Source organism: Dendrobates tinctorius, unplaced genomic scaffold (assembly GCF_039654945.1).
Source record: "Dendrobates tinctorius isolate UK_male_01 unplaced genomic scaffold, ASM3965494v1 ptg000084l, whole genome shotgun sequence".
Taxonomy (NCBI): Eukaryota; Metazoa; Chordata; class Amphibia; order Anura; family Dendrobatidae; genus Dendrobates; species Dendrobates tinctorius.
This window is the reverse complement of record NW_027361752.1, coordinates 21,286,220-21,300,823: the sequence shown is the minus strand read 5'-3', so window position 1 is coordinate 21,300,823 and position 14,604 is coordinate 21,286,220. Positions and strand designations below refer to the sequence as shown.

At 48.1% G+C, this 14,604-nt stretch overlaps 1 protein-coding gene across 1 annotated transcript in view; it reads left to right on the top strand.

The window, feature by feature from the left end:
* The first annotated feature begins 93 nt into the window (after nucleotides 1-93).
* Nucleotides 94-14,604, top strand: part of LOC141097355 (stomatin-like) — a 114,444-nt gene continuing 99,933 nt past the window's right edge. Inside the window, exon 1 of the mRNA XM_073584466.1 lies at nucleotides 94-199. Within this exon, the coding sequence (XP_073440567.1) occupies nucleotides 134-199 (66 nt within the window). The 5' untranslated portion in view covers nucleotides 94-133. The remainder of the gene's footprint in view (nucleotides 200-14,604) is intronic.

Genomic DNA, 14,604 nt, shown 5'->3' with positions numbered 1-14,604 from the left:
GGGTGACGTCACCGGCCTGGTGCGGCGGCCATTTTGGAGAAGACCAAAGCCTTGCTTTGCTGATAGCTTTTGCCTTGATGTGGGCGGTGAAATCGACGTGAAGCCGCATATCACAACACAACACCGTAATGAAATGTTACATTCCGTTTTCGGACATGTCTCTACATTACAGGAGGTGCGGTTCCTGGGGTGCAGACCAGTAGGTGACATTATTACGGGAAAATAAAGATATAAAGCATGGCAAGTGAAACTTTACGGTTGTTGCCCATGGCGACCAATGAGGTTGCAGCTTGTATTGTTCAAAGGGCTGGTGATAAATGATAGCTGGAGTCTGATTGGTTGTTATGGGTCATTTAGTGCTTGTTCCCAGGAAGCCTAAATACTGTGTTTTTTTTACCATTTTTTTCCCTTAAAACACTTCTATAGAAAAAAAAAGTGCAAAAAAAATAATTATTTTTGGCATTTTAAAGGCTATGTTCACATGTTTACACACTGCGTTTTCTTTTTGCAGCTTTTCTTGTTTTTTTATGCAAATGTTAAGCTGCGCGTACAGTACCAGCCAAAGCGATGAGATTTCAGAAGTCTCGCTCACACACATTGGTTTGTTTACCCTGACTTAAATTAAAAAAACCGCAGCATGTCATTCTTTCAGTGTTTTTTTTTCACCCATAGAAAGGAAAAATGCAGCAAAAACCGCAGGTATCGGGTTTTGTGGCGTAAAAACCTAAGGCCGTTGCATCATGTTTGTTTTGGTGGGGGCTCTACATTTTATCAGCACGCACAAGGGACAAAAAAAAATGCAGAAAATACGCAGCAAAACTTGCTTTTTGTAAGCAGCTTGTTTACTGCCAAGAGAGCAGATGTTGCCTGCAGAAAAAGAAATCAGCAGAAACTCAGGGTGTGAACAAAGCCTTTAGTATAGAAATAAAGCTTTTGGCCATTTTCCCACATAACATAAATACTACGTTTATTCCAGAGTTTTTTCTGCAGATGATCTGCTTTTAAGGCTAAGTGCACACGTTGCAGAAAATTTCTGCTCAAAAACCTGAATCCCTTCCCAGAAACCGCACCTATTTTTCCGCAGCGTTTTTTTGCGCGGTTTTGATGCGGTTTCTAAAAGCATGGGAGAAGCCTAAACTGCGGAAAAATCCGCAAAATTAATATGCATGCTGCGTTTTTTACCGCAATGCGGATTTTTCGCGGTAAAAAACGCATCAATGTGCACAAAAAGTGCAAAATGCATAGAAATGACTGTGCAGCTTATTTTTAGCGGTTTTATAGTGAAAACCCCGGTAAAAACCGCTAAAAAAACGCTGTGTGTGAACACAGCCTAAGGGTATGTGCACACACTGCAGATTCACCTGCGGGTTTTTTCCTGCGGAACCGCAGGTAAAACCGCAGATAAAGTGACCTGTGGTTTTGCTGCGGTTTGGCCTGCGGTTTTGCCCTGCGGTTTGACACCTGGACAATGGAATAGGTGGCAAACCGCAGCAGAATCCGCAGAAACAATTGACATGCTGCGGAAAAAAACCCGCAGCTTTTCCGCAGGTAAAAAACCGCAGCGTGAGCACTGCGGTTTTTAAAACCCATAGGCTAACATGGTAAAGTACCATGTCTGCGGAAATGCTGCAGTTCTGTAGGGCCAAAACCGCAGCAAAACCGCAGCGTGTGCACTCACCCTAACTGTCCAAGCAAAGTGGGTGTAATTTCATGAAAACTCCCGTCTGCTGTGTGTTTAGGACTCTTCTGCAGGGCCGGCCTGAGAGATTACGGCGCCCTGGGCGAAACTATTTTGTTGCGCCCCTACTATTCTTGGCAGTAGATGAAAACTTGGGATATAAATTTAGGAGCAAAATAAACCACAACAACAATGATTAATTAACTCTCTCCTAACTCTTTAATCTTCTGAGAAGTTGTATAGGACAAATATATACAAAGTAATCAATAACACAAAACAAAAACGACCATAGGTAATTAAAATTTTTGTTTCCTTGCCTTTTTTTTTTAAAAGGATGACACTAAGGCCGGGGTCACACTGGCGAGGAATACGGCCGAGTGAGAGGCGCTAAAAGCACGCATTAGACACGGACCAATGATTCTCTATGGGGTCCCTCGCACCAGCCGTATATTTCTCATCCGTATTCTACGGTCCGTGCCAATGGCAGCATGCTGCGATTGTCAGCGTACTACGGCCGTAGTACGCCAATGCAAGTCTATGGGTGCGCAAAAAATACGGATTACACACGGACCACACATGTGACTTGCGAGAAATACGCACCAGGTGTCTTTTAGCAAAGCCGGCAATTCAGTGCCCTATACAGTAAACTCACACTGACAGTTTTAATAAAGAAACGAAAGAATAGATATAGACACATACATATATATATATATATATACACATGTCATTGTGACAAACATATATATACATGCATTCTATGTGTCTATATCTATTCTTTGGTTTCTGTTAGAAACCCTATCATAGGGCTCCATTATATGTCCATTTTGCAAGCCTGCGAGAAAATCTCGCCATACGGATGCCATACGGATTACATACGGATGCTGACATGCGCAAAATACGCGACCACACCTTGCTTACGGATGACATACGGAGCACTGTTTAGGGGTCTGTCATCCGTATTACGCATGTAAAATACTGACCGTATTTTGCGCAGGTTAGTGTGACTCCAGCCTTAGTCACCGAGATTAATTTGTTTAGCAACTTCAGATTCTATCGAAATTGTTGCCAACCCAACCAACCTGTCTTGCGTCATATTTGCTCTTAAATATGTACACTTTTCTTTCCATCCCTAAAACTTTTTGCCTTTTGAAAAGATTTTTTATAATTTTTTCTATTTTTTCTCTGGCGCCCCCTTTGGGTCGGCGCCCTAGGCGGCCGCCTAGTTCGCCTATACGTTCGGGCCGGCCCTGCTCTTCTGAACTGTGCATTATTTTGGTGTATTTTTTTTTCCCTCTGGGGACCTTGAAGGAAAAAAAAGCAAAAAACGCATCAAATAATGAGGTAGATTCATAAAAAAAAAGTGCTGGAAAAATGCAGTGGAGTACAGAAGATTGTTGTTGCATAGTTAGATGGACACACCTGCAGAAAAAAAACCGCAGCATCAACACTATAAATGTGAACGCGGCACAGCCAGATTTTCTGTCTTTGATTTGTAATGTTGGTCCCATTTTCGCACCGTGGATGCACACTGTCGAATGTGGATGACATTTATCTGGTCTGAAAAATGATTTAGCGTGTAATAATGATTAAAAAGAACAGAGTTCATCATAAACTTAAGTGCGCCATTTTCCTGTACAAGTTATGACATATGATATATTATGGAGGTGAATCCTCGGCGCGATTGATTTTTTCCTTCATTGTGGCACAATTGGCAATCTGAAAGATGTCGGTGCCGGAGGTCTCCGAGTGCAATAGCTAAACACTAATTTTCCATAATAAGGCTAAGTTCACACTAGATATTTTTGCTGCGTTTTTTTTTTTTGCAGCAAAACCTCATCTCTTGGCAGGAAAAAAGCTGTAGAAAAAGCAGGTTTTTCTTGTGTTTTTACTTGCGTTTTTTGTGCATTTTTATGGAGGTTTTGGCATGCTAGATATGTGTCTTGAGCATATTTATAGTTTAGTATTGAAAAAAAGTCCTATTCCAAAGAATGAGGTTTTGGCACAACAACAACAAAAAAAAGCAGCAAAAAATGATACCTGCGCTTTTGCAGCGTTTTTTCGTCACACATTCAAGTCAATGGGGGAAAAACGCTGAAAGAAGTGACATACTCTACGTCCAAAAAACCATGCAAAACACAAAATACCGATGACAAAACAAAACAATATGTGCATGAGATTTCTGAAATCTCATAGATATAGCTAGTACTGTAAAACACAGCTGAAAATTAGCATAAAAATGCAGCAAAAACACCTAGTGTGAACTTAGCCCAACACCCCTTTCTCACATCCTGTTTCCAGCCCCCTAGAATGTGCATTGCTTTGAGAGACAACTTAGGGTGACCCTTGCTTCTTCTAGCGCTCTGGCTCCTATGCCCATTATGTGGGCAGCCTTGTTCTGTGCTAAAATATTTTGGGTATGTGCTGTGTTTTATCCAATAATCCTCTTTAATGAGACCTATCCACAGAATAGATGTATTATTTGTGGGGTTCTACCCGTGGGACTGCCACAGATACTGTGCTCATGCGTGGCCCTCAGTGCAATGATCATACCACCCAACTTTTGAAGAAGGGAAAGAGGGACAAAGGCTGCGACCACACCCATTTTGCGACTAATCACACCCATGTCCACGCCCAGTCGCACCCATTTAGCACTGCTGATCACACTGACTGCTATTAGGGGCATAGTGGCTGGCATTATGAGAACAGTGGCTGGTACTGTGGGCACACTGACTGGTACTAAGGAAAAGAAAGAAAGAAAACAGAGAGAGAAAATAGAGAAAGAACAGAGAGAGAAAGAAGAAAGAGCAGAGAGAAAGAAAGAGGGGAAAGAAAGAACAGAGAGTGAAAGAAAGAACAGAGAGAAAGAAAGAGGGGAAAGAAAGAACAGAGAGTGAAAGAAAGAACAGAGAGAAAGAAAGGGGAAAAAAGAACAGAGAGTGAAAGAAAGAACAGAGAAAGAAAGAACAGAGAAAAATAAAGTGGGGAAATAAAGAAAGAACAGAGAAAAAGAAAGATAGAGAAAGAAAGCGGGGACAGGAAAAAAAGAACAGAGAGAAAGAAAGAGGGGAAAGAAAGAACAGAGAGAAATAGAGGGGAAGTAAAAAAAAAGAACAGAGAGAGAGAACAGAGAGAGAAAGAAAGAGGGGAAAGAGAACTGAGAGAAAGAAAGGGGAAAGAACAGAGAGAGAAAGAAAGGGGACAGAAAAAAAGAACAGAGGGAGAGTGAAAGAGGGGAAAGAAAGAATAGAGAAAGAAAAAGAAAGAAAGAGAAAAAAAAGAAAGCAAGAGGGGAAATAAAGAACCGAGCGATAGAGAGAAGGAAAGAGGGGAAGAAAGAACAGAGAGAGAGAGAAAGAGAAAAAAATGAAAGAGGGGAAAGAAAGAAAGAACAGAGAGATAGAAAGAAAGAACAGAGACAGAGAAAGAACAGAGAGAGAGAGAAAGAACAGCGAGAAAGAAAAAAGAAAGAGGAAAGAAAGAGGGGAAAGAAAGAACAGAGAGAGAAAGAGGAAAAAAAAGATTAGAGAAAGAAAAAGAGAGGGAAAGGCAGAACAGAGAATGAGAAATAAACAGAGAAAGAAATAAACAGAGAAAGAAAGATTCTATAAAGATACTATAGCAGCCCGGCTCCCATTGTAGTGCCCACCTGAGCCTCCCGGTGCAGGAGATATTATGATTCGCTCACATGACCAGCATCCCTGATTCCAAGGCGATCCTGCTGTCCGCGCTGTCGGAGGAGGACATGGTGATGGATCTGAAGCATTCCTGGTTCCGTCACAATCTCCTCATGAAATTACCTCATTTCCAGTCAGCTTCCAGCGCATAACTTCCGGTGGAACATCATGTGCGAGTTTTAAAGTGCTCCTCGGGGCTACCCCGTGTACTCCTGTGTCTGTGGGAAAAGCCCACTTTGTATGCTTCGTACATACTTGGCTCTGCTCCGTACACCTCGTACACGCACGGCTCCGCTTCGTACACGCGCGACTCTGCTCCATACGCCCCGTACACGCGCAGCTCTGCTCTGTACACCTCGTACACGTGCAGCTTGACTCAATACACCTCGTACACGCGCGGCTCCGCTCCGTACACCTCGTACACACGCGGCTCTGCTCCGTACACCTCGTACACACACGGCTCCGCTCCGTACACCTCGTACACACACGGCTCCGCTCCGTACACCTCGAACACACACGGCTCTGCTGCATCCACACTGTAAAACCCTCCTGACCCCATACAGAGCAGCAGAGTCCTGCAGAGTGCAGACAGACCTTGCCCCTGATCATGTGACCCGACTCCTCCCCTCTCACAGGTCTTGTGCTCACAGAACACACACAGCCCAGCCACATAAGCACGGAGGCCCCTGATCATGTGACTCCTGACTCCTCCTCTCTCACAGGTCCTGTGCGCACAGAACACACACAGCCCAGCCACCTAATTGCAGGCTGCGGTGCGTCTATCTGGGACGGCGATCATGGCGTCAGTGGATGGGGGGGCGTGGTGTTGCAGCTCAGTGCAATGCGGGAAAAATAGCGTCCCGGGCGGGACACGGGAGGGGGGTGTCAAAAACGGGACTGTCCCGTGGGAATCGGGATGGTTGGGAGCCATGGCATTGATTGTAAGGGTCAGGCCCCCCCGTGATAATACATCTGCATACAACTCTCCTATGGAATGATTGTAGTTGCTCATGAGATAACCATCATATACTAGTACAAATCATAAAGGGAATTACACGGTAAATTATAGACAGCAAAGCTTTGATCATTTCACGTTTGAGCCTTTTGTCTGCAGTTTACTGTGTATTAGATGGCTTAGAAACATACCACAGTAAGACCCCGTTCACATGCTCAGTATTTGGTCAGTATTTTACCTCACTATCTATCTGTAAGCCTGTAGGATCAGTGTGCCGACCGGGGGGGGTGGTCCCTTGCTTCGCTGCGAACAGACTGAGACAGAGACTGAAGTGCGTCCAACAGGTCCTCTTTATTGGTCGTACTTTCAACGACCCGCAGCACCACACAGCAGCTGCATGACAAACTCCGCAGCACCACACAGCAGTTGCTCGACTCCGCACACAGGCCCGGGTACCTTCACTTCCTTCCTTTTGCTAATTAAAGTCCCTCGCGGCTCTTTCACTGTGGCTGCCCTAGGCCTACCACCACAGCGCTTCACCAGTCCGAGTACGTCCGTTTGTGGTACCCCAGGCTGTCTCTGTCTGCGGCTTCTCCTGTCAGGGTCACCCCCCAGACTGTCTTCCTTGCCAGTCCTTCCTGGAACTTCTCCTGTCTTTTCTCTTCAGTCTTCTCTCCTGAGCTCCCCTCTCTGACTGCTTCTAGAACTCTCTCTCTTTTATCCCCCTAGAGTTCTTGTAACCCCACCTCCCATGACTGTGAAGTTTCATTAGCCATAAGCTGATGTTCAGTCCTTTTCTCACAGCTCTCTTCCGCCTCTATTTCCAGCTGTCTCCCATCTACAAATATAACAGTCCACCTAAAGCACACTATACCTTACCCTCCTTCTATGTCAGTCCACGTTCCCTACATTCTCCCTTCCTTTGACCTTTGTCGTCCCTGACAATCCTGTTCCCCCTCGTTGACACTCTGAAGTTTCCCCACTTTCTTTTGTCGGACCGGTTGTTGAGACAGAACCGAACCGGGAGCAATCATGCTCCGAGTAGCTTACGGCTACTTGCCAGCGCGTACGCCACCGCGACAATTCCTACAGATTGGGCTAGGACCACCCGGACTACTCTACGGGTGCGTACCTCCCACTTTTCTACCATTCTGTGCCACTTTGCAATTTGGACCCCAACGACCGAGGCCCTAACCTACCAGGTCATCGTCAGCGTCGTCTTTTCCTTTAGGGGGTGTTTATGGTACTCGGGACCTGACCTAGGGACCGTTCTCTGTTTCAATCTCATCTGTCTCTTTTGTCCTGTCGAATTAAATAGTCATGGTCGGCGTTTTTCTCCTCACTCTGAGTACCCGGGACCTGTTGAACATCTTTTTTCAAATAACATTCCAAACTTACTATACATACTATGCATAGTTTCAATAGACACTACTCATCATATACTACTCTTGATGGGTACAACATTTACCCTATTTCCCACAACATATTACATTAATTGCCATACTATATTTAAACTACTCACTAGTTCGGTTACTTATATCTACCAGTATCATTATGCAACGTTTCAAACCTTGTCAAAAACATTTTTTCTTCTTCTTAGTTTTAACCATTTAAACCAGTCACTATCCCCGTTACTTCACGGACATCATTCCTACAATCTTATCAAACTGCACATCATTATCATACTGCTTCATGATGCATTTTTCAACATTTTTCAACAATACTTTTAAACAGTGGTGCGCCCCCTTCCTTTGCGAACAGCACCTCCACACATCCTTGCTGCATCAAGAGTAGGGTATTTTACCCCGAGGGGACGCAGAACAGTCCCCAGGCTGCGCAACAGCGCACAGCAGTCCCGGTAGTCCAACTTTTAAGGATACTCCGGACCATCTCCTGACCGCCTATGTTCTGCCAGCAGCAAGGGAACTCCACAGCCGTGAAGTCCCCGGGATGCTTGAAGTGTCTCTGGACCCCGAGTGTCTCTGGTGCCCGGGACCCAGTAGTCCTCTTCTTTTTATGGGGGCTCATACCCCTCGGGGTAAGCGATGACCGCCACCGCATAGTAGCCGCCGGGGCAGTACTCCTTATAATAGGAGACCAGGCCTCCCTCCCGCAAAGCCCGCCCGTGCTTGATGGAAGCCACATTGAGATATATTTTGTGGCCAGTTTCGAGGTCCCGAATAAATCCGTAGCCTTTTGCGGTGTTGGCATGTACGAGCCGCCCGTACGACCGAGGGGTAGACATGGCTGCCTCACCCTTCTCGTGCAACAGCGACAACACCTCCCGCTCTTTGGCCTTCTTCTGCTCAATGACCTCCGCAACCCAGGCGGAGGGTCTGGTGTAGGCCACGGAGCCAATCGAGCGAGCCGCGGTCAGGATCGAGAGCGGGGCAAAGGCGGCCGCAGGTGCCGGCAGCCCAGCCGCAGCTGGGGCCGGGCGAAGGGCAGTGGCAGCCGCGAGTCCAGATGAATAGGCCGCAACCGGAGTCACAGACGGGGCAAGGGTGGCCGCGGTCACCGGCAAGTTGGCCGCAGCCAAGGCCGAGAATGCTGTAGCGGCAGCCGCGGGGTAAGCCGCAGCCGGGACTAGGGCAGCCGCAGGTACTGGCAAGTAGGCCGCAGCCGAGGATGGAGCAGCGGCGGCCATGGATGCTGGAGAGTAGGCCGCGGAGGCTGGCGGCCCGACCACTCTGGCGATCTGGAGCGGGGCTGAAGTGGTGGCAGGCCTCAATGGATAGGCTGCCGCTGACAGATGGAGCGCAGCAGGGGAGGCCGCTGGTTGGTTCCACGCCGGCGACGCGGGCTGATGCGCCGCCGGGCGGGGTGGCTCGGGGCCAGGGACGGGAGCGGTGATCGGCCCGGCGGAGGCCACAGAGCCATCAGGAACCGGGGTCGCTGGAGGGCAGGAGGCCGAGCGGGGAGGTCGGGGGGCGGGAACTGCCTGCGGAGCTGCCGGACGAGCCGGGGTAACGCTCACCTTCCCCGGTGCCGCGGCTCCAGACAGTCCATCCCGCATCTCCTCGCAGCCGAACATCTTCACCCCACCGTCCGGCAGGGCCAGCCTCCAGGCCCGATGGTTCTACGGGGAGACTCCGCGGTGGTTCTTTCGGCGGCCGCTCCAGCAGGATCTGGGGTCGCTCCTCTTTTCTGGCAGGTGTCCGGGGTACCGATAGTGGCTCCCAGGGACGGGTTTGACATAGTCCCAGATTGTCCAATGTAGCTGCAAATTTCCGAGATTCTTCCTGGCGCTGATATGCCACAGCCATCCTGTCAAGTCCCGCCTGATGAAAGCCAGCCATCCGGAGCACAGTCCAATTTGTTTGTAATCCACAGGGGAAAATCTTCAACCCGTTCAGCTTGGGTCCTTGAAATCTTCGGGGCAGGCTTACCGCTAAAGATGATGTATTGGCGGTGATGATCCTGCCGACTACGCCAAATGTAGCATCGATGTGCCGACTAGGGGTGGCCCCTTCTCCGCGAACAGACTGAGACTGAATTGCGTCTAACAGGTCCTCTTTATTGGTCGTACTTTCAACGACCCGCAGCACCACACAGCAGCTGCATGACAAACTCCGCAGCACCACACAGCAGCTGCATGACAAACTCCGCAGCACCACACAGCAGCTGCTCGACTCCGCACACAGGCCCGGGTACCTTCACTTCCTTCCTTTTGCTAATTAACGTCCCTCACGGCTCTTTCACTGTGGCTGTCCTAGGCCTACCACCACAGCGCTTCACCAGTCCGAGTCCATCCTTTTGTGGTACCCCAGGCTGTCTCTGTCTGCGGCTTCTCCTGTCAGGGTCACCCCCCTGTCTTCCTCGCCAGTCCTTCCCGGAGCTTCTCCTGTCTTTTCTCTTCAGTCTTCTCTACTGAGCTCCCCTCTCTGGTCTGACCGCTTCTAGAACTCTCTCTCTCTCTTTTATCCCCCCTAGAGTTCTTGTAACCCCGCCTCCCATGACTGTGCAGTTTCATTAGCCATAAGCTGGTGTTCAGTCCTTTTCTTACAGCTCTCTTCTGCCCTCTTGTGGCCAAACTTCAGTATTACACCCATGGCCTCTATCTCCAGCTGTCTCCCATCTACAAATATAACAGTCCACCTAAAGTACCCTATACCTTACCCTCCTTCTACAGACAAGTCCGTATGTCAGTCCACCTTCCCTACAAGCCAAAACCAGGAGTGGGTGATAAATGCAGAAGTGGTGATGTGATTCTATTATACTTTTCCTCTGATTGTTCCACTCCTGGGTTTGGCTTACAACTACTGAGGTATAAAACTCACCAAATACTGATAGTGTGACCGTGGCCTAACCCACAGACTCCCGTGTTACAAAGACGTATGGTGCCACTGCCCGCTACACATGTATCTGCTAAGAACAATGTAAATTACATTTTTCTGTACAGTTGTATAAAAGGTGTACCAGCTAACAAATGCCAAAGGAACACACTGGGCATCCATTAATAATACTAATAATAATAATGGGCCCTTTGGATATGTATAAACTGAACGTTTATATGCTGGAGAGTGTGGATTCCTTGTGAATATCGATTGTTGCCTCATTCAGTTTTTCTTGTACCCGTTATCCTTCTTTTCCATGGATAGCACTTGCAACTGAAAGTCTGTGTATGGGGTTTTTAACATGTCTGTGATTTTTTGCAGGCTGCGAAGAATTACATAGTCATGTCCAATCTTAATCCGAGTGTTTTATCAAACTAGGCAATGTAAATCTATGGGTCTAAAAAAAAAAGAATCGAAGGAAAAAAATTAGAAAAAATGATGAAAGTTTGGCTGAACTTTGATGGCAAAACTTACACTGACCAAACTGATGAAACTATAATAAGAAAGCCACTAATGAAACTTGGACCACGTTTCTCACAATGGAAAAATGCTAATGTCTGATAGAGATATCACGTGTGTCACTCTTTGGGTGCACAGCAGTAGCGTAGCTACCGGGGGGGGGGCAGAGGGGGCGGTCGCCCCGGGGCCCGCGCTCTGAGGGGGCCCGCCGGAGCTACACTACTGTAACTGTATCGGCGTGCACAGCCATACAGTTACATTCTGCGGCAGAGCAGGGAGAATCTATCTCCCTACTCTGCCGCCTGGCCGTTATGGGCCCCTGAGGAGGTGGTGGGGGGCCCGGGTGCCAGCAGTGGGCCCCCACCTCACAGCCAGCAATGTCGTCCTGGGCTAATCTGTGCGCACAGGACCTGTGATGAGGTCACGGGAGGGGCAGAGTCAGGGGTCACATGATCAGAGACTCCAGTGGCTGCAGGACTTTGCTGTGCTCTGCTGGTTGTCATGGTGCTGGATGAGGTGAAGTTTATGTGTGGGGTCAGGAGGGTTTTACAGGGTGGATGTAGCAGAGCTGTGTGTGTATGAGGTGTACAGAGTGGAGCCGTGTGTGTAGAAGGTGTACGAAGCAGAGATATGCATGTATGAGGTGTACGGAGGAGCGGAGCCGCGTATGTATGGGGAGAGCGGAGCCGTTTGTGTACAAGGTGTACGGAGCGGAGCCGTGTGTATGGGGTGTACGGAGCGGAGGCGTGTGTGTACAAAGTGTACGGAGCGGATGGGGTTGTGCTGCCTTATACTACAGTCTGCCTATGGGGGGAGTGCTGCCTTACATTACAGTCTGCCTATGGGGGCTGCATTATACTTTATTCAGTACTATCTGGTGTATTATACTATATGGAGGCTATCTAGGGGGCCATCATACAATGTGGAGATTACAGTGAGGGGGCCATCATACAGTGTTGGAGCCATCATTGGGGGATACTAAGGGGTCAGCATGTATACAGGGTTCTAATCCCACCAAGGACAACATCTGCAAGGAGTTTGTATGTTCTCCCCGTGTTTGCATGGGTTTCCTCCCGGTTCTCCGGTTTCCTCCCACATTTCAAAGACATACTGATAGGGAATTTAGATTGTGAGCCCCATCGGGGGCAGTGATGATAATGTGTGCAAACTGTAAAGCGCTGCGGAATATGTTTGGGCTATACTCACAGACGCGGATTCTTTACTGTAAGAGCAGTGAGACTATGGAACTCTCTGCCATATGATGTTGTAATGAGTGATTCACTACAAAAATTTAAGAAGGGACTGGATGCCTTTCTTGAAAAGTATAATATTACATGGTATATACACTAGTCTCCTTAATATTGCGTTGATCCAGGGAGCTAGTCTGATTGCCGTATGGGGAGTCGGGAAGGAATTTTTTTCCCCAATGTGAAGCTTACTGTTGCCACATGGGGTTTTTTTTTGCCTTTTTTTGCCTTCCTCTGGATCAACATGTTAGGGCAAGTTAGGATAGGATATGGGTTGAACTAGATGGACTCAAAGTCTCCCTTCAACCTTAATAACTATGTTACTATGTTACTATGTATATAAAAATAAAGATTATTATTATTATTATTATACAGTGAGGGGGCATTATACTGTGTATAGGGGAGCTGTACAGGGGGAGACTCAGGACATTATTAAATGTAAAGTGGGCACTTATTGTTATAGGGGAACTCAGGTTACTGTGACTGTAAAACGGGGCACACACAGGGCAATATTACATTCTAGGGGACAAATTGTGGGCACTGTTTTCTAGGGCACTTGTACCAGGCATTACTATATTATAGAGGGATGCGTTAGAATTTAGAGGTCACACAGAACCACAGAATAGGTCAAGTAATAGGGGCACATACAGCAGCAGCGGCTCAATATTGGGTTATCAAGTGCAGTAATAGGGACACATACGGCAGCAGCGGCTCAGCATTGGGGTATCGGGTGCAGTAATAGGGACACATACGGCAGCAGCTCAGCATTGGGGTATCAGGTGCAGTAATAGGGACACATATGGCAGCAGTGGCTCAGCATTGGGGTATCGGGTGCAGTAATAGGGACACATATGGCAGCAGTTGCTCAGTATTGTGGTATCAGGTGCAGTAATAGGGACACATATGGCAGCAGAGGCTCAGCATTGGGGTATCAGGTGCAGTAATAGGGACACATATGGCAGCAGAGGCTCAGCATTGGGGTATCAGGTGCAGTAATAGGGACACATATGGCAGCAGAGGCTCAGTATTGGGGTATCAGGTATAGTAATAGGGACACATACGGTAGCGGCTCGGCATTGGGGTATCAGGTGCAGTAATAGGGACACATGCGGCAGCAGCGGCTCAGCATTGGGGTATCAGGTGCAGTAATAGGGACACATATGGCAGCAGCGGCTCAGCATTGCGGTATCAGGTGCAGTAATAGGGATACATATGGCAGCAGAGGCTCAGTATTGGGGTGTTAGGTGTAGTAATAGGAACACATACGGTAGTGGCTCGGCATTGGGGTATCAGGTGCAGTAATAGGGACACATGCGGCAGCAGCGGCTCAGCATTGGGGTATCAGGTGCAGTAATAGGGACACATATGGCAGCAGCGGCTCAGCATTGCGGTATCAGGTGCAGTAATAGGGATACATATGGCAGCAGAGGCTCAGTATTGGGGTGTTAGGTGTAGTAATAGGAACACATACGGTAGTGGCTCGGCATTGGGGTATCAGGTGCAGTAATAGGGACACATGCGGCAGCAGCGGCTCAGTATTGGGGTATCAGGTGCAGTAATAGGGACACATATGGCAGCAGAGGCTCAGGATTGCGTTATCAGGTGCAGTAATAGGGACACATACGGCAGCAGCGGCTCAGTATTGGGGTATCAGGTGCAGTAATAGGGACACATACGGCAGCAGCAGTGGCTCAGCATTGGGGTATCAGGTGCAGTAATAGGGACACATACGGCAGCAGCAGCGGCTCAGCATTGGGGTATCAGGTACAGTAGTAAGGACACATACGGCAGCAGCGGCTCAGCATTGGGGTATCGGGTGCAGTAATAGGGACACATACGGCAGCAGCGGCTCAGCATTGGGGTATCTGGTGCAGTAATAGGGACACATACGGCAGCAGTTGCTCAGTATTGGGGTATCAGGTGCAGTAATAGGGACACATGCGGCAGCAGCGGCTCAGCATTGGGGTATCAGGGGCAGTAATTGGGACACATATGGCAGCAGCGGCTCAGCATTGGGGTATCAGCAAGATGAGGGGTATGTGCAGGTTGGGAATAGATGGTGATGGGGCTGGAATATGAGAAGTGAAACGTGTCTTTGTTGTATTCTCTGTAGCCGAGTCCTGGCTGGAGGAGTTGTCATTGTCAGTCTGGGCCAGATGGAAAAGACGTGAAAAGTGAATGATTCCATCAGAAAGAACGTCAGCGGTAAGGAAACAATAAACAGGAAGTGTGGTGCCCAATACTAAGTGTTGCA